Source organism: Stegodyphus dumicola, chromosome 10 (assembly GCF_044657685.1).
Source record: "Stegodyphus dumicola isolate Sdum_Otavi_A_Nest chromosome 10, ASM4465768v1".
In the NCBI taxonomy this organism is placed as follows: domain Eukaryota; kingdom Metazoa; phylum Arthropoda; class Arachnida; order Araneae; family Eresidae; genus Stegodyphus; species Stegodyphus dumicola.
This window is the reverse complement of record NC_140777.1, coordinates 125,518,851-125,538,716: the sequence shown is the minus strand read 5'-3', so window position 1 is coordinate 125,538,716 and position 19,866 is coordinate 125,518,851. Positions and strand designations below refer to the sequence as shown.

Genomic DNA, 19,866 nt, shown 5'->3' with positions numbered 1-19,866 from the left:
TTCTTTTACTAAGACAGATTGTTATCATCATGTTATTTCCTCTTTCAAAACCTTCCTGTAGCGAACTACATTCTCATTTTAGTACATTTCTGTATGAAACATTTCCGTAAATAGGTGGCTTTAGATTTAATTATTTTCCAAACAAAAAATGACAGTTTTTAATTATATATATAACTTTTATCATTTACTTCGGAGATATATTTGATGTCCTTATCGATCATAGTTCCAGAGCTAGATTAAAAAAATGTTTATTTGTTAATAGACTGCCCGACATTGAAAACGCAACACCAAGAAGGAACGGACCGAAAATTATGCAAATTTCAGGGTAGACGCATGTCATCGAATTATGCAAATGATGTGAAATGCACAGCTCTCCAGTGCACATTCAAGAGGATATAAGGGAAGGAACCTGCAGAATGTTCAGTTTTTGTGCCATTATTTCTGCTAAAGAAATGATCATAGAAAATTTTTTCTTGTCTCAGAGGAGGGGTGCAATAGCAGAGAATGCCAACCCATCGTCAACGGAGGCAGTTCCTGCAGACAGACGATTTCACGAGGGGCATAGTGATTGGACTAAGAAGTGCAGGTTGGACCATAGGGTAAATCTCAGCTGACACACACCTAGATGCGTCCACAGTTCACCAGCTATGACAACAATGATTGCAACAAGGAAATGTGAAAAGTTCGAGCGGTGAAGGTGTAGCCAGACTGACATCAGCACGCGTGGATCAGCGCATCTGCTAATAACTGGTGTCGCACCCGCAAGCCACTTCTACCTCCATTTTGTAGCATGTTCAAGACATCCTGGATGTTCCCATATTGACATAACCATTTGCCACCTAGTAGTGTGCACTCATGGCATCTGTTAAGAAGACTGCCATTGACCCTATATCATAGACGCTAACGTCTGCAATGGTGATGGGCTCGAGCAATGTGGATGACAGAATGGCAACGGAGTGAGTCACATTTCTGTTTCTCCAATGATATTCGCCACGTGCGAGTGTGGCGCTCATGTGGAGATAGGTCAGATCCGGCAGCAATTGTGGAACGCCCCACTGCGTGAAATGCGGCATCTTGGTTTGGGGCGCAATTACGTATGATTCCAGGACACCCCTAGTTCGTATTCAGGGTACTATGACAGTCCAACAATACGTGGATGATGTGCTGCAGCCGGTGACGCTGTCTTACTTTTAGGGAGAGGCCAGTGTCCTTTAATGATAACGCCCGACCACACACTGCTTGCATAAGCCAACATGGTCTGAAAGCTGCACATATGCTTCTGTGGCCACCACTGTCTCCTGATCTCTCACCAATCGAACAACTTTGGAATGTGATTGAATGCCATTGCCGTGTTCAAAAGACAAATTGTGGCATATGTCTGACAGGGAATGGAGAGCCATTTCTCAGCACGCCATCCATAGTCTCATTGACTCTAACTAGACATATTGCTTCAGGTATCGACGACCAAGGTGGTCCTACAGCCCACTGAGCCAACGTTATACCTACTCTATATTATGCATATCTTTTTTAAATAAAGATCACTTCTTTTCTTTGCTGTCTATCTCTGTTTGCTAAGTTTCATCACTTTCTGGCCAATCCTTCTTAGTGTTGCATTTTCATTGTCGGTAGTGTATTTGGAGGAATATACAGGGTGATTCACTACCAGACCAACAAATTTGCAGGGTGATTGGTACAGAGAAGACTCGGAATCACATAAGTTTGCAGGGTCACAAATGTTGTACTTGTGAGCTATAGTGCAAAGAAGCAGAGAGAAAGCCATAAACAATAACAAATTAATGGGACAGAAAACACTTTATTGAAAGGTTGTAATACAACAGGTGTTTGAAATTACGACCAGAAGTCGTCAAACAAGACTAACAGCGTTGCATGGAATTCCTTATGTTCTGGAAGATACCTCCCAGCAGTCTTGTGGTAGATGGCGCTGAACGGAAGGTTGCGTGAGCAGCAATACTGTTGGATGTCGTCATTTGCGATCCGTTTCCCGAGGTAGTAGAATGAACGTGTATTCAAATGATTAACTAGTCAACATACTGATCAAGTGTGGAGCTGTGGATGGTTACGGGGACACCTCTCGGCAGTTGTACCAGGAATGTTACCCGAACAGGCGTGTTCCACATCACACAACCTCTACAAGTGTGTACAGAAGGTTACATGAGACTAGTTGTTTAACGAGAACTACAATGAATCAACAGCAAACGACTAGTATGCCTGGCAGTGAGGAGGCAGTCTTACGTCTGGCAGAAGACAGTCCCAGTATGAGCATTCGAGATATAGCCCAACAAGTGGGTTTATCTCAATCCATTGTCCTGAGGATACATGCAGCAAACCAAATGAGGGCATACTATCTTCATCACGTCCAATTATTAGAGCTTGAGGATTATCCACTCCTGAGGATGTTTGTTACATGATTCCTGCAACATACAGCGCATTTGTTGTGTCCGTGTTTTTTACGGGCTTCTCCACATTACACAATTGACATCTGCCGAGATCTCGATGTAACCTTTGAACTACAGTGGATAGGACGTGGTGGCCTGGTTCATTGGCCTGCCTGATCACTGGAGCTATCGTGCATGGACGTCTTCTTGTGTAACATGAAGAGTTTAGTGTACGAGACATCCATTCCTTAAGTTGAAGACCTCGTCATTCGAATATCTATAGCTGCCGGGAGGATATATGAAATGCCAGGAATCTTCCAGAACGTAAGGAATTCCATGCAACGCCGCTGTCAGGCCTGCCTGGCAACTTCTGGTTGTAATTTCGAACACCTGTTGTAGTACAACCTTTCAATGAAATGTCTTCTGTCCCATTAATGTCTTTACTATTTCTGTTCTTTTTCTCTGCTTCTTTGCATCATAGCTCACAACTACGGCATTTGCGACCCTGCATTCCTGTGTGATTGCGAGTTGTCTCTGTACCCCCTACACACTCTGCAAGTTTGTCAGTCTGGTAGTGAATCACGCTGTATATATGTATCTTCATGCATTGTGTTAAAATTTTTTAACATTACAAATGAACTTATGTGATTAATTATAAGTTATCATAAGTATTGTTTCAGTAAGAAATAATCTCATCTTTGTAGAATCAAAAACATGCTTTTAATTTTCCTTTATTGATATCAGAATTAAAGTAGAGCAAAGAAAAGATTAATTTAACACAAGGGATAAATTAATACTATCAATTAATTCATTAAAAATATTTGTCTATTTTGAGAATTTAATAATGTTTTTCTCTGAAGTAAGAATTAACATTGTAGAAACATTACGGTTTTTGAAGTAAGAGACATGCAAAATGTCCAGTGCCTTTGTAAGGACTTGAACCTGGACCTTTTGAATATGAACTGAGTGTGCTACTGTTACACCATGAAAGCATACGGCAAGATAAAGAAAATACCTTGTATACTCCCTTTGAAAGGGCGACTAGGGTTAAGGGACCTAGTTATCAAATCCTGGTGACGAATTAATATTCACAACGTTTTGGCTCAGGCACAACTGTAGAGTCATTAGATTCTTTTGAAACACGAGACATGAAAAATATGCAATGCACTCACCGGGACTCAAACCCGGATTTCTCGAATACGCGTCGAGTGTACTACTAGTTACATTATGAAGACATGCTGTAAGGAGGGAGAAAATACCTTTTAATATATATAAATGTGTTCTCAAGCATATTATCTAGAAATCGGTTAATTAACAGAGCTATAAGTTATATAATTACATTTAGAGATTAGATGTTCAGTTCTTAGTCCTTGCATGTTTTTTCATAATGTTAAATCATATTGCATTGATATGCAACTAAGCAGTACACCTTTCAATGAAGGAGCATAGAACTGCTTGGAAAAATTCTTAATATTTTATTATCTAAGCATGATGCTTTGAAATAAAATACACTGATTATCATTAATTAAGAAAAAATCACTAAAAGGACAATTACTCCAAAAGTTACATGTAGAATTTAATGACACTGACTGACAGTATAGAATACACAGTAAAGTATGAAATAACATGAAAAGAAATTACCAGACAATTATGTTATTGCAGAAATTAGCATATGTATAAAATGAACAATTTGGATGTGTCAGTTTGGTATAGGAAAATAACCTTCAATATGAAGTATGATATGCCCTAGACTATACAACTATGTGCGGTGCTGTCAATTATGATGCAGAGTATCAGTTTCATAGGAAATGAGAGCCATTGCTTTTGCACAGTAGTTGCAAGGGTATGAAGAGGGGGACTTAGAGCAGCTGTATGTCTTCCTAAAGCATCACAAACGTACTCAATAGGATTCAGGTGGCAGTGATCAAGCTGGCTACTCCATGTGCTGAATTGTTTGCTGCTGAAGATAATCATCTATGATGCAAACACTGTGTGGTCTAGCATTATCATCCTGTAGCAGGAAATTATCACCTATTGCCCCTGCATAACGACTCCAGTAAGCATCATCAAGGATGTCATAGAGCAATCATGGTTCCACGTGGAAATACATTGAGGTCTCTCTGTCCACCCAAAAAGATATCACCCCAAACACTGACACTGCCTTCTCTGTATGCATCTCTTTCACAGATGCTTGATGGAGGATAATGGTTCTTTCCAAATCAAATAATGCCTACTATTGCTTTGGAGGCTATACCTGGGCTCATCCAAAAAGAGAACAGTCCTCCATTGATCAGCTGTCCATCTACATGTTTATATGCCCACCTTAAATGTTTCCTTCCATGACCCGACATTAGTGGCATGCAAATGATTAGTCACCTTGTGTAAAAACTTCCATCGTGAAGCTTTCTACGCATGGTTGACATTGACACTAACCTTCCAGTGTTTGCAGCAAGGGAAGATTGGAGTTGAGTTCCCATTCCTTCTTGCACATAACAAATATTAGTCATCAGTGCTCGTTGTAGCAGTTGGCCATCTTTTGCTGAACCTCCTGGATGCCGAATGTGTGGTTAAAAATTATTGCCACAAGTCTATGAACCACAGAAGGACACGCCTTTAGCCATCTGTCCACTTCTGTCTGACTTTGTCCTGCCTTTACTCTACCAATAAATAGCTCTCCATCGCAGGGCAAATGATGCCTGGAGGTCACTGTTACGAATTGGCTACCTCAAATTTCTTATGAGTATCAAACAGCGAAATTTACAGGCTTTCTCTCAAACATGCAATTTTATGCTGCTCACAGATAACGTATTCCAATTGCAGAGCTACTAATTTGCATATATCATATTTATTCAACAACTCTTATTTAACAACATATTCAAATTTTATACAGATTGGCTTATTTTTGAATGAGTTATCACTTTTTTTGTGATTTTTTCTTAATTTTTGGAAACCAGTGTATATAGTACATTTTATAAGAGTATACGTACTGCAATAAAGTATATGAAGATACATAATACTTTTAATTAGAAGAGTTTCTATACATAAAATTTTTTAATCAAAATAGTGCTATTATAAGAAATATAAAAAAATTCATAATATGATTTCTGCAATGTAACCTTAAATGTATTATGTTGCTAAGAATATCATGTAGCTAAGAAGTATTATTTTAACAGGAAATACATGTTTATAGAAGCATCAATGACACAAAAGGAGATTTCACATTGGATTTGAAATCCGTGCCAAGACTACACACTTTAGTTCTGTATTATAGTTCAATTCCTTTGCTGAGATCTGTTTGGTTTCCGAAGAGTCTGAATTCTGTTACTCATCTAAGAATTTATAAAAGTGGCATAGAACAATTTGAAAATAAAGTTTTCCAGAACTTAATTAATCTAGAAGAATTAGATTTGAGTTCAAACAAGCTGCAAAATATCAGCCGATCCTTGTTGCCAAAACCGGCCAATAGTTTAAAAACTTTGGATTTCAGGTATGTCATTTACTCAGTATGATCTAAACCATGCAATAATCATTGGTAAAACTGATGTTATTTATCTTATTTAAAGAAACTACAGTGTAAATATAAAAATGTGTATGTCCTTCCATAATAACATAACCACATAAGATGCATATTTAATCTATTATTATGGAATATCATTTTAATTAGCTTTATCATTTTTTGTACTTTAGTATAAATTCTTCATTTGCACTTCTGCGGAATTTTTGTCAAAATAATCTATCTTAACATTGAACTTTCTTCATGTATTCGAATGCCATTTTCTTTATAAGTTGCAATAATGGTAAAAGAATATAGGAATATGTACGTAATTTTTACACAAGAAAATATTACATTTCTTAATGTATGACAAATTCTCATGCATATTAAAAAATAGAAAATTAGTTCTCGAATCCTAAAAAACTCTCATGATTCGACATTTCGAATTCCAAACTGTTTTGAAGATTCAAGATATCTGTGTAATCGGCTTCCTCAAATTTAGAATAATAGAATATAACTTATAATCCAATTTGCATCTAATGAATTAATCCAGTTGTCTAAAGTTGATATCAGAAATTTGGTCCGCATGTTAATTTCCTTTGTAGGAAAGCAAAATTATTAATTTTTATGGAAAAGCCAGAAAAGGTAATAACTTATTTTAAAATTTTTTTTTTCTCAAATGACTAAGTTTTCACAGTGTGTACTGTTCTGTATTATCACTTATTTTATGATTTCTAAATGAATATATGTGATTTAGAGGAAGACACTAAATTTATAAAAATAAAGGAAAACAAATTTATTTTTAAAATTAGTGATTTATTCTTCACTCAAATAAAAATCTTTTTTATTATCGTATTTTTCTGATTTCAATTTACTTCTGTTCAAACAAGCTGCAAAAAGTCAAACAGAGATATATAAAAAAGTGCTTGAATTTTTACGTAAAAGAAGAACCTTCAATTACATTGTACAGTAGTTTCAAATTTACATTTTATTGGCACATAGCTGAACATAGAGCAGGAAAAATGAAATTTATTTATTTCTGTATAATTATATGTAACTATATTAATTTAAAAAATGCAAAGTTCTTATTAATTTACTTCAGAAGTTTCTTTCTACTCAAAATCCAATTTCATTACTTTTTAAACAATGTAAATATGGAGCTGTGGTTCCTGAACATTCATGAAATCTACTATGCTCTATAACAAGTATTACAATTTAAATATGCTGCTCCTTAGTCATGAAGTTTGGCCACTCCCTACATATATACATACATAAGAGGCACATACATGTGTATATGTGAGAGAGATCTATGTATGTAATGTTAATATCAGCTAATCTTTCCTTAGAAAGTCTTTAAGATTTTCTCTCCCTAACAGATAGCACTTAAATGCTGTTTCTTTGCTGTAATTAAATAATGTAATCAAAGTGCCTTTTGTAATATTTATAATTACATTCTTGCTATGAGTAGACATGTAGGTGGAATTGTTATCTAATTCTTGAATAATAAATCGACTACAATTCGATTTATTTATAATTTTACATTGGTTTTAAGATGTATGTATGCTTGTATTTATGATGTACATAAATGTAATTTTGTCTTAATTGTAAATAATTTACTTCTAGTGATAATATTATCACAGATGTGCCTGAAGATTTCTTTAGTGAGATGATGTCACTTGAAACAGTTTCCTTTCATAATAACAGAATAAGAATTCTTCCAGAAATTATATGGGGCAGCGTATGGTCACAGCTTAAAGAGCTTAGACTTGATGGTAAAAGAGTGTTTATTATTTTTATGTCATTGTAATTTAACAATGTATTAATAATACTTAATGCTGATTAGAGATATCAAAATGCTTATTGTTTCTTCATGCTTCTTATTTTTGTTATCAAATTTCTTGATCTAAAATTTCTGGGGCATTTCTGCTTGAAGTTCATTGAAATTCTATTAAAGGAGCAGGAATCTTCAGTTATTGTCAACACTGAAATCTATATTAAAATTTTGATATTGTTTGGAGATACATGACTTCAGATTTCTTATTTTATAATACAGGAATGGGCAAACTTTTTCAGTCGCTAGCCAAAAATCGAAAAAAAAAAAAAAAAAAAAAACGTGGGCCAAGATTTTTCCTAAATTTTAAAAACAATATAACAAGTATTACAATTTAAATATGTTAATGAGATGAATGAAATTGCGATTTCATTTTTAAAAGTTCCTCATATTGAGGTTCGAAGTGAAATGTGCTGATTCTGAGGAATGAGGCTGAAGGCTCATCGGTCAGTCTGCTTCTGCAATAATTCTTTCTAAGTTTCATAGTTGAAAATACTTGTTCACATATATAAGATGAAGCAAACGTAGCACTGATTTTCTGGGCGTGAGATATTAAATTTGGGAAACTTACTTTCCATAATAAATTTGTAAAACTCTCACTTTGGCATTATTAGAAACAACTGCTTGAGATGATTGTTAGATTGCAACTCAATTAATTCAAGCTGCAAATCTGACCTCACTGCTTCACAATTTATGTTGAAAGGCATGGTAAAAATATCCAATTCTGTTTAAAAGGCACTGAAATCTTGAAATCTGATTTCGAACTCAAAATGCAGTTTTTTCAAGCCATCTTCAGAATTCTCAAACTTCTCTTCATTCACTGAGGGTGTTGAATTTAACCTCGGTAAAAGAGACAAGTCGTTCTAAGCTAGCTGCCCAGCAAATGGATTAAGTTTTAGTTTAAAAGCTTTCAGATGGGCCCAGATATCGTCGATAAATTGATTTTTTCCTTGACATTCAAGTTGCTCATAAGACAAAGAAGGTCTGTGAAAAATGCAAAGTCCGAAAGACATTCTGTATCTTCTATCAATTCGCACACCGCAGAACACTGTTTCTCATGGAAGAACGACGGGATGTCATCTTTCAGCTGCCAGGCTCACTCAAAAATACATTCTGTGCTAAGCCACCTTACTTTTATGTAATACAGTACATCAGAGTATTCAGATTGCATGGACTGAAGAAAATCTCGAAATGGCCTGTGAGTAATCCCATGAGACCGAATAGTATTTACAAGTTTCACGACTGCATAAAGCACAGGTTTCTTATTCAATGCAGATTTATACAGTGCATCTTAATATATAACACAATGTAGAAACACATCATTGTTCCCGGTATAGTTTTGATTAAAAAGTCCAAGAAATCCAGATTTTTTCCATGTCATATTTGGTGCTTCATCGATTGTAATATTACATATATTTGTTATAGGCACTTTCAAAGTTAAAAGCTCTTCCTGAAATTAACGGAAAATATCACATCCCGTTGTAGTTCCCTTTAAATAACGCATGCGCGCCAGTTCCTCGTAATTTCAAAGTTCTCATCAACATCTCATAAATAATACTAATTAAGAAGTATCATTTATATCAGTTCTTTCATCCATAGCTATGAAGCAAAATTTAACCTGGCCAATCTTTGACTCTAACTGTGATGTCAAATTTTTATTGATGTCTTTGATTCTAGAAATCACTGTTTTTCGAGATAAGCTTAGAGTCTCAAACTTATATTTCTTGTCTAGATATGAAACATCATAAACTTGGAGCATGCATTGTTTAATGAACTCCCCATCACCGAGAGCTTTATGATTTTTAGCAATATTGTGCGCTACAATGTAGCTTGCATGTGTAGCTGCTTGGATACTGTTTACTTTCTTGAAATAAATTTGTTGACCTGATAATTTTTTACAATGACTTTTTGCATTTTGTCTTGCTTCAAAATTGGAATTCTTATGCTTAGATGAGAAATGATGGAAAATATTATATTCTTTGAAGACTGCTACAGCTTCACTGCAGATGAGACACACTAGTTTATCTTTTACAACTATAAAAGAAATTTCCAGGTCCATTCATCATTAAAAGCACGGCATTCTGAATAAACTTTACGTTTTTTAGTAGCCATTTTGGGGTTGAAATATTTTATGAATAACACAAACAATCACAAGCTACACTATAATTTTAATAATTTCACCACTTTTCACAATGATGCTATATATCCGCAATTTTTCCATACACAATCAATAATATTAGAACTCGTGCCAAAAGAAAAAGTCATTGGCTGGAGCTTAAAAATCGCACATGTGAGGTATAATTCACGTACATTGGATTCCCAATGTACGTGAATGTCTGCTCCTTGAGAAAGGGATAATGCTTGTTGGTGCCAATCTACAGCCTATAACTAACAAAGAATTTCCACTTTTAACACTTTACCAATTGAAAACTATCTGTGTTTGCTATTTCCGTCGATTTATGTTTTGTAGAACAAAAATAAAGGAAGTAAAAAAGATCATCAGTCCTTTGAAAAAAGAAGGAAGAAAAATAATATTAAACAAAGTAGAAGAGAAGATGGCTATATATATATATATATATATACTTAAATCCATTTAGTGCGAATACACTAAATGGATTTAAGTATTTAGTGCGAATACAAGTTATTATACGGTTTAGGAAATAAATTATATATATATATATATATATATATATATATATATATATATCTTTTAATTTGCCTCAAACCAGAAAATTAAAATTCTATCCGCAGGCTAGATAAAGTGATCCTTAATTTTCTTCCAGAACAGGGCTGAATGTCTTGTTTCATTAAGATTAAAATAACAATTTCGAGTAATTTTCATCACTGCACCCCCCTTTCTCTTCATTCAGAAGCACCTTTTGGTTTATCAAAAGCTCCTTCAAAGGCTCCTTCAAAGATATCTTTGGCTTTTGGGGGAAGGTTTTGGCTCCTTCAAAGATATCTTTGAATGAGGTATTAAGTTGAGATGGAAAATCTTATTGAATCTAAATATGTTTAAAATTAGATGGTAAATTAATTAAACTTTTTGGAGGGCAGGAGAAAAGAAAATAAAAAATTTTAGAGAAAATTGGCTTTGTATTTATGTTCTTGCAGATAACCGGATCTTTCTCGAATTCAGCTATTTCAGTAATTTAGAACAACTATTCATGAACTATGAATATACTATTATTACACTTACATTTAAAAGTTTAGAAAACTTTGTTCAAGGTCTTGGGAATAGTTTTCAGTTAACTGATATACACTTAATATTCTTAATAAAAGCATTATTAACACTGGTAAGCATTACGCATAAGAAAAATTTATAAATCTTACCTAGTTTTCTGCAGAAATTTGCACAGATGTTTCATAATTAATTTATTTCTTCATTTCGGCCTTAACGCGACTTGTTATAAGTACCGTGATATTTGGCATTACTTTGAAACAAATATTGTTCACGTGTTTTTCCTTGAATACCAAAAGACATTATATTGTTGACATAAAGAAAAGAGAAATAATTTCCAAGCATATTTTTTAATTTCTCGCAATAGCCATAAATTTCTAAATTCGAAAAATCAATTAATTTCAGCGGAATATCTGCTATCAACTCCATAGTAAACATAGCACATGCGGATGTTGTTGTTTTTAAACACGTGACCACATTTTTCCTCTTCTTCTCTTGCGAAATATATCTCATTATTTCTTTAAGGAAAAGAAAGAAAATATGGTTTGGTTTGGTTTATTAGATTACAGCAAAGCACTCGAGGGCTATCTGCCTTAAGGAAGGGATGCCTTCGTGGAGGACTTTTTAAGGGAAACTGGCTCGTATACATGTTACACATGGTGGAAAACCACGAAAACACCCATGCAGCCAGCCCGTTCGCGGGATTCGAACCTCGGAACGAATCACCAGTGTTCAACGACGTTACCGCACGGCCGCTGGTGGGAAATAAAATATATTCGTTCATTACAGTATGACTGATTGCTGCTGCATTCAGCTATCACACATGCATTAATATATTTTATGTAAAAAATTTATCCTATAATTAACGTGATAGAAAATAATTTTTCAATATAAAATATATAACCAAAATTATAATCATCTATCTGGCTCTGCACACTGGGCCGGTATTCCAGAGGTCCGTGGTTCGATTCATGGCGAAGGCGTTTGCTAATTTTTCGTATTGCCTGTTCCAAAGAAAATCTTAATGTCTCAACAGTAGCGCCCAAACTAAAAGGGAGTTGGATGAGGTTTCTCCACGCCCAGGGTTTGGCGACTGGGTTCCTTAAAAACCCCAGTCGCCCTTTAAAAAGGGGAGTATATAAGGTATTTCTCCCACTTTCTTAGCGTGCCTTCGTGGTGTAGTAGTTCTGCATGCTGGGACGGTATTCCAGTGGTTCATGGTTCGATTCCTGGCAAAGGCATTTGCTAATTTTTCATCTTGCCTGCTTCCAAAGAAAATCCTAATGTCTCTACAGTGTGATTAATTTGTATTGCAATTTTTGTCTTACATATACTATTAATACTTTTTAATATTACTTTACTGTTATTTTAATTTCTTATATATAAGAACTGCTTATTTTAAATATTCTTCCTTCTCAAAAGATTTTAATCTGTGAAAGTAATTAAAAGATATACTGCTCTTATAAATGCCGTCAAGTCGCCAAATGTGGCGATATGTGTTCTGTGCTGGTTTTGCGCGCAATGTTGTTTGCATGGCAACTCTTTTGATGTTGAAACTTGATTTTGCTGTAGTGTAGTGTGTTTTTTGCTGGTTGGTTGGAAACTCTTATGCAGTGTATTAAAGAGTGGATTGAGCCTGGTACAATAATTTTTTCGGATCCTACAAAAGAAGGTTTTGAAAATTTATTTGTGAATCATAGTATCAGTTTTGTAGATAGTGAGTCCAGCTGTCATATAAATACGATAGAGAGTAGGTGGCGTCATGTTAAAGGTACGTTGCCTGCTTATAATCGGTAATGCGATTTTGAGCTTTATTAGGCGGTTTATATGTTTTTTCCATTACTGTTATGAAATGGGAGAACATCCTTTCAACAAATTTGTGGAAATTGTAAGAACTATTGAGTGGATAAATTGAAAATTTTTTTGTAGAATATTTGATGAAAGTGTTTGTGTTTTTTGTTTTGATTTGTTGTTTTTCTGATGTTTGAAATTGATATTTCTGATGCTTGAAGAAGCATTCACAATGGTAAGTGCATATTATTTTATTGTTGTTTTTATTTTGTAGAATGCTATGTTCATTGTTTTTTGTGATGAATTTCTGTCGTTATTATTGTTTTTTTAATTGTTTGTAATTTAGTTTATTTTGTTAATTTGTGCACAATGCCTAGATTGTGCAATTCGTTCATGTTTTTTTTTTTTTTTTTAAATTAAAACAGAACGCTCTGTACATGGTATTGTTTGAAATTTATTGTTGTTATGCTAGTTTATTTTAGTGAGGTGTGCGTAATTCCTAGATTCCTTTACTGCATAGATTGTGCAATTGTCTGATGTTTAAGTTAAAACTGATCGCTGTGTACATGATGGATTCTTGTCAAATGTTTTTGGTTAAAAACTTAGTGTTTTTGCTATCTGAATTTTTTTTTCTCAAATTTTTGGCATAAATTGTGTGTTAAAAACATGGTTTTTTCAGACATTTTAGGCTTAAAGTTCGAAATGTAGACAAATAATCTAGATAGTAATATGGCACCACGAAGTTTCTCACCGAAAACGTTTAGCGAGAAATTTTTCGCCAACTGAGGGCGTATATAAGAGTAGTTCCAAAGTTAGTAATATTATTTTCACAATGAAAGTACTAATGTAAAAGTAATCAATGTAGGCCTCCTGCACTTGAAGAACTTCCTTGTCAAATCAGTGTTTTAACACTTTGATACATTAAATAGAAAACTGTAATAATAATCAATATGTCTTTTGCAATATAAAATGAAAACTTTGCTATAAACAGTTCATTATTATTATTATTATTTTTAAGTTCGCAAAGAAACAATTATTTTTTAATGCTAACAGATTGCAAAAATTCTGTTTCTTGAAGTCTCAGTCTTATAGCATTGCTGCATTATAACATAATACAATAATAATGCAGTACCATTCTGTTTCTTGAAGTCTCAGTCTTATAGCATTGCTACATTATAACATAATACAATAATAATGCAGTACCATTCTGCTAATAATCCCACCAGCAGCCGAGTGGTAAAGTCGCTGAATGCTGGTAGTTTGGTCCGAGGTTCGAATCCCATGAACGGGCTGGTTACATGGGCGTTTCTGTCGTTTTCCCAATGTGCCTTGTGTGTCTATGAGCCAGTTTTTCTCACAGAGTCCTTCCTTAGGAACCCCTTAGAATATAGTTTTAAATTGTAATAAAATTACAAAAAAAAAAGTCTGAAGGCTCGCAGATTTTATATTACACCCAAAGGAGCATTTTTTTAAATGTTTTGCATGTTACCTTTATTTATTAAATATCATATTCTTCACACTTAAACCATAAAATTCAATTCAACAGCAGTGTCACAAAATAATTTTAAAAGAGCATATCTTTAGAATTTCCGATACTCAGTCTTGCGCTTTGGAGGTGATGAAAAAAAAATTTTTTTTCCTCGTACAATGTTGCCATAATCATTTTGAAATCGTTGAGTTTCTTAATCAAAAACTCATAATTGCTTTACAAAATTTAAAATAGATAATAAAATAAATTCCCAGTTCCAAATTTGGGCTTCCAGTTGCGTATATTTGGGTGAAGGATTGCGTTATTCAAAATTTGATAGCTCTAGGTACTGTTGTTTTATCACAATGTTAGAAACATACATATATTTATGCAGATTCTTCATTATTTAATTTCTTTAAATGTAATATAGGGCAATAATATTTGGTGGCAAAAATTTGAAGAAACACCACAAAATGCCAAAACAAAATTAATAGCCCTTCTGGGCTAAGTCCCTTTGGGCTAAAAATAATATATAAAAATATCACACTAGTAGTGGTAACTACTACTACTAAAATATATATAACTATTTGATAGTTTTATAATACTTCTTTTTTTCATTTTTATTTTACAATAGTGTGAAATTCGTGTAATAATGAATGGTGTTCCTTATTGTGTTCACAATATTTTTCATAAGGTATGCCAGTGTTATATTTTAAAATAAACCTAATTATTGCTGTACATAGTGACTCTTTTCAGATGCCTGTTTTATTATTAACTGAAGAAAGATTATGTTCTAGATAAATATTTATCATCTTCTACAATTTTAAACTGTTTAATTACAATATATATATGCATAATATATATTTTTTGGGGGGGCCGCCCAGACGGTACAGTGGTTAGGGAAGCCTGACTGCGATACCGAAGGGCCGGGATTCGAATACCGAAGAAGGCGTGGTTGTAACTGTCCGTCCCTTCATAGGAGGTGATGGTGGCTCACCTATTAGGTGCCTCCAATTTTAATAGTTTTACAAATTTAGGGATTAGAGCTAAAATCACAAAGAGAAGGGTTAAAATTTACTGTAATTTATTAGATTATTTGAAAATTATTAATTATGAATTTCAAAATTTTCATCTTTGTGAAACATTAGTTCTAAATTTCTTATTTTATGTATATATATAATTTCAGGAAGAGTATACATAATTCTTTCAGTAGAAATTGAGTTTTTATTTTCTGAATGTGGCTCAAAATACTTTCTTAAGTTCATTGCAAATTAAAATAAGTATAAATTTTGGCAGTCTAAAATAGTCTATGAAAACATCTTTTGAAAGAGCAAAAGTATTGTCATGTTTTCTATAAATTTGCCGCTGAGCTAAGGCCGTGTTCTTCATTTAAATTCAGAAACAGTAGCAGTGAAAACACATACAAAGTCATCATCTACTAGGAACATCAACTGCACAAGCCTGATTGACGAACAGCAACCTTTTTTCTCGCGCTTTCCACAACTTCCGTACTCACAGAATATGGGATGTCGAGCAGACCTATTTTTCACTGTAGAATAAGTGTCCTGGTCTGCAAAGATGTTCACGTAGCGCACAGATGTAGTGATTGTCGTATAGGGATTATGGGTTCTAATAATGGTCCATGAAAGCATTGCCCACAAAATAATACCCCCGTCACCAGCTTGTTTCCGTCCGACTACGTATCCGGGAGCCAGGATTTTGTTTGGAAGTATTAGCACACACCCATCGATGTGATGGACTAGAAAACGTGATTTGCCGAACCATGCAACTTTTTTCATTCTTCTAATGTCCAATTCCGAAGTTTCTTGGCCCATTGCAGGCGCAGCTAGTGATTATGTGCCATCACTGCAGGGACTTGCTTCGGCCTCCGGCTGCGTAGTCCCATATGCAGCTATGTACGCTGGACAGTGTATTGAGAAACACTGTCTGGGTTGCCTGTATTATGGCTGGTGGTGATGTAATTGACTGTTGTTAGCTGCAAATCATTACCAAAATAATTTATTACTGTTATATGTTATAAAACATAATTGTTGTTTGATTTAATGTATCTTTTTGCATTGTTTAAATAGTAACAAATTAAAAGCCCACAAATAAATTAACGGAAGTCATAGTTTATTAATAGCTTCCACTGCAGAATAATGAAGCTCCAAATTATTGAAGCTCCACTTTTATATATGTGATATAAAAAATAAGTTGATAAAATATTAACTTTTACTTGCCATGGCCTTTTAACTTCTCTACTTATTTATTTTCCTTCTCTATCCTAAAAGCAGTAACTAATTATAATTAATCTATCTATACTGTGTTATTTCAAAATTAATCCCAGTCATATGATTCTCACATAATGTTAATGATACATTTACTTGCACAATGCTTCAGCCAATGGTGATTTTAAAATTTGTGAACTGAAATTTAATCAATCAAAATGAATTTGAACCAAAATTGAATTAGTGTTATTTAAGTTTTTGAAGTACAATCTGCACATTCTATGTTGCTCTGTCGTGCAAGCTTGTTGTCCACTATACTTTCTTTCTTCAGACATAAAAAAGTGTAAAAGATGTCAATGTGACTAACTTTTAGTTTAAGAACATGTGCATATGACTTCAAGAGAAATGTTTTATGAACAATAAAAGAACATATCCAACTGGCTATGATGCTACACTACCTTCATATTATCTCCAATTATTTTAGCCTTTTCAACATCTATATTTTCTAAATTATTACATTTATGCATTGCATAATTATCACAGTACAAATTCCAAAATCCAGTCATCTAATACAGTCAAAAGTCTTTAATCCGGACGTCCATAATCCGGAATGATCTATAATCCGGACCTCAAAGCTACAAACTTTCTGCGCATACGTCAATGCATATATTCGTTGACGCATGCGCATATTTGTTTACATATGCGCGTAATACCTTTACGCATGCATGTTTAACGTATAACGGACGGTATAAGATAAACTAAAATTATCTAATTATCTATTTCAGTTAATGTTGCAGATTGCGTTGTACCTTAATCTTCTAATTGGATCCGGCTTATTATTTTTTGCAGATTGTTAGAGCAATTTTATAAAAGTAAGCTAGAACTTTCGATTATGTCAAAAAGAATTTCCGATTCTGGAGCTGCCAAAGGATCTACAAAGCGAAAGCATGTTTCGATGTCCATCAAACAAAAAGCGAAATTGCTGCAAAAAATGGATAAAGGCATATCCTTTGTTTCTCTAACCATTCCGAAATCGGATTATCAATTTCATACTGCTCTGAGGGGGGGGGGCGACGGCGCGGCGCGCAATGAACTGGAAGTTGATTTGTTAGCACTATTCTCATCTTCAGGGCAGATGTTTTTATTTTATTTGGCTTACAATTCCTTACTAAATGTAGTATTTCATCTCGATGCACTCCATCTTTGATATGATTTAAATGCATTTCCTCATCATTATAAATATCACGAATACACATCAAATAGTTTTCTGGTTACAATTTTCTAATTTCGACTATGCATAATGTATGCTTTACGCATGCGCGCGTCGAAAGAAATGTTTAATAAAGTAAACAAATAAATATTAAGCTTTTTTTTTTTTTTTTTTTTTTTTTTGTAAATTTGATACCCTTTAGATCATAATTGCTCTTTATTTCATAAATTACGGTTTCAAATTTTTAATTTTATAATTTCTGCATGCCATCTTACCAGATTTAAACTGATGATCTATAATCCGGAGAAACCGATAATCCGAAATCGCCGAAGTCTCGAGAGTCCGAATTAAAGACTTTTGACTGTATTTGGACTTCCAGAGCATCGGAATTTTTTTTTTACAAGATCTAGGAAAGGCTAATATAATAGCATAATTATTAATAATTAAACACAGTACAAAGTCCAAAATCCAGACACCTAAAATTTGGACTTACAGAGCATCGGAATTTTTTTTTTTTTTTTTACAAGATCTAGGAAAGGCTAATATAATAGGAAAACAAAAAGCAACTGTGTGATAAAAACGATTTTTCACTCGACTGGCTGAGATTCCTGTATACCACTTTAATGACAATACACAGACTGATGGATGCTTTGTATGAAAGTTGACACTCAGTGCTAATTCTTAGCAGCTCTTTCCATTTGCTTCAGTTGATCCCATGAAGATGTCTGATGGACTGAAGATTCCTCAAGGCAAGGAGAGTTGCTCTGGTCTCTGTAAAAACCCCCTACATCGCAAAAAGATCTGATAAGCCCAAGAGAAAGATGAGATGAAGAGAAAGGCGCACATCAACATTTGACTTCCAGACAGATTGCTGGGCACTTAATCTCGAGAAAGTACCAGGAGAATTGAATTATTGTTTCCTAAGCAGGAGCACAAAACTGAGCAAAATATATGAGGCAATAAGGTGGTGAGTTGAATATTGAAATAAGTACTTCTTTACTTTCAACACTTAGAACGTCATCATATTGCACCACTTGTTTAATAGCAATGCATTTTGCTTTCATTTCCTAAAGAATTACAGTATGATTCACATTAGCAGTAACCACACTTTTGGTCCTTGAGTGGTTGCGGAAAAGGCAATTTTTCTATCTGACTTTAACAATAATGGTAGTTCCAAAACATATTTGTTTGAAGTGGGGTGTTGCTTATACAGGTTTTCTTGTGTTGGAAAAGTAACTGGAAAGAGAAAAGAATTACATGTTGAAGGATTAAAGTGCAGTTAACACAGCTAATTGCTGAACGTTTTTTGGCAGAAAACTTTTGTTACAACCATATATTAAAATCAAACAAATTTTGAGCCACCAAAATTTTCTTCTGATAGCTAATGCAGCTTACAGTTTAGAAACTACTGTTTAGATTGGATAAATATGTTTAATATGAACTTTCATGGCGTATAATAAATAATTAAATTGTTTAAATTATAATCCTATTTTTTGCATATGCTAATGTTAAACTTTGGATTTATAAATGTAAAAAATGAAATTATTTTCACATATTAATAGCTTGTGAATTCTAAACGGTGTTTTAAAAACTTACATTTACTCATTTGTTTCGTTATCGATCTTTTAATACTTTTTTTTAAGGAAATCCTTTGGCATGTGGCTCTGAAATTGAATGGATGTTCAATGCTAAAAGGCCTTCTAGACTCTTTGGTAGCTGTGCTGAACCCCCAGAAAGGAAGTATCAATATATGCAGTATATAATTGATGAACACAATAGAAGAAAGGACTTAAAATAAATTCTTCATTTCTTGAAAGCAAAATATTATCTTTACTGTTTTGAACAGGAAAACATTTTGAATAAAATTTTTTCTAAACAAGTAATTTATACTATTTCATGGTATACATGTAAAAGTGAACTGAGAAGTGTATCACTTATTTCCTTCATTCATTGTCAATGAATATGTTCTGCAGCGAAAATTATTTCTATGTGCTAATATTTTTTTTTTTCATGTGCAAAGGATGGATGGGGATGCGGTTTTATTGTTTACATCCAGAGTATATTACCTTGATAGCGTTTGGGTAGTGCTTCCGCACACAGCCATTCTGCACAAATCGAATAGCGGGCACAGTTCTGCATAAAAGCAACATTCATTGCTGGATGGGTATAAAAAATATCCGAATAAATAATTAAAACAGAACTTTAGAATGACCGTTTTCATTTATTTTTAACAATAGCAATGGTAAAGAAAAAACTAGTAACCATGGT

The 19,866-nt window shown here is 33.8% G+C and overlaps 1 protein-coding gene across 1 annotated transcript in view; it reads left to right on the top strand.

Annotated features, from left to right (window-relative positions):
* Nucleotides 1–19,481, top strand: part of LOC146995092 (oplophorus-luciferin 2-monooxygenase non-catalytic subunit-like) — a 113,129-nt gene extending 93,648 nt beyond the window's left edge. Inside the window, exons 7-9 of the mRNA XM_085825515.1 lie at nt 5,570–5,883; nt 7,513–7,661; nt 19,242–19,481. Coding sequence (XP_085681641.1) covers nt 5,570–5,883; nt 7,513–7,661; nt 19,242–19,396 — 618 coding nt within the window. The 3' untranslated portion in view covers nt 19,397–19,481. The remainder of the gene's footprint in view (nt 1–5,569; nt 5,884–7,512; nt 7,662–19,241) is intronic.
* Nucleotides 19,482–19,866: the final 385 nt, after the last annotated feature.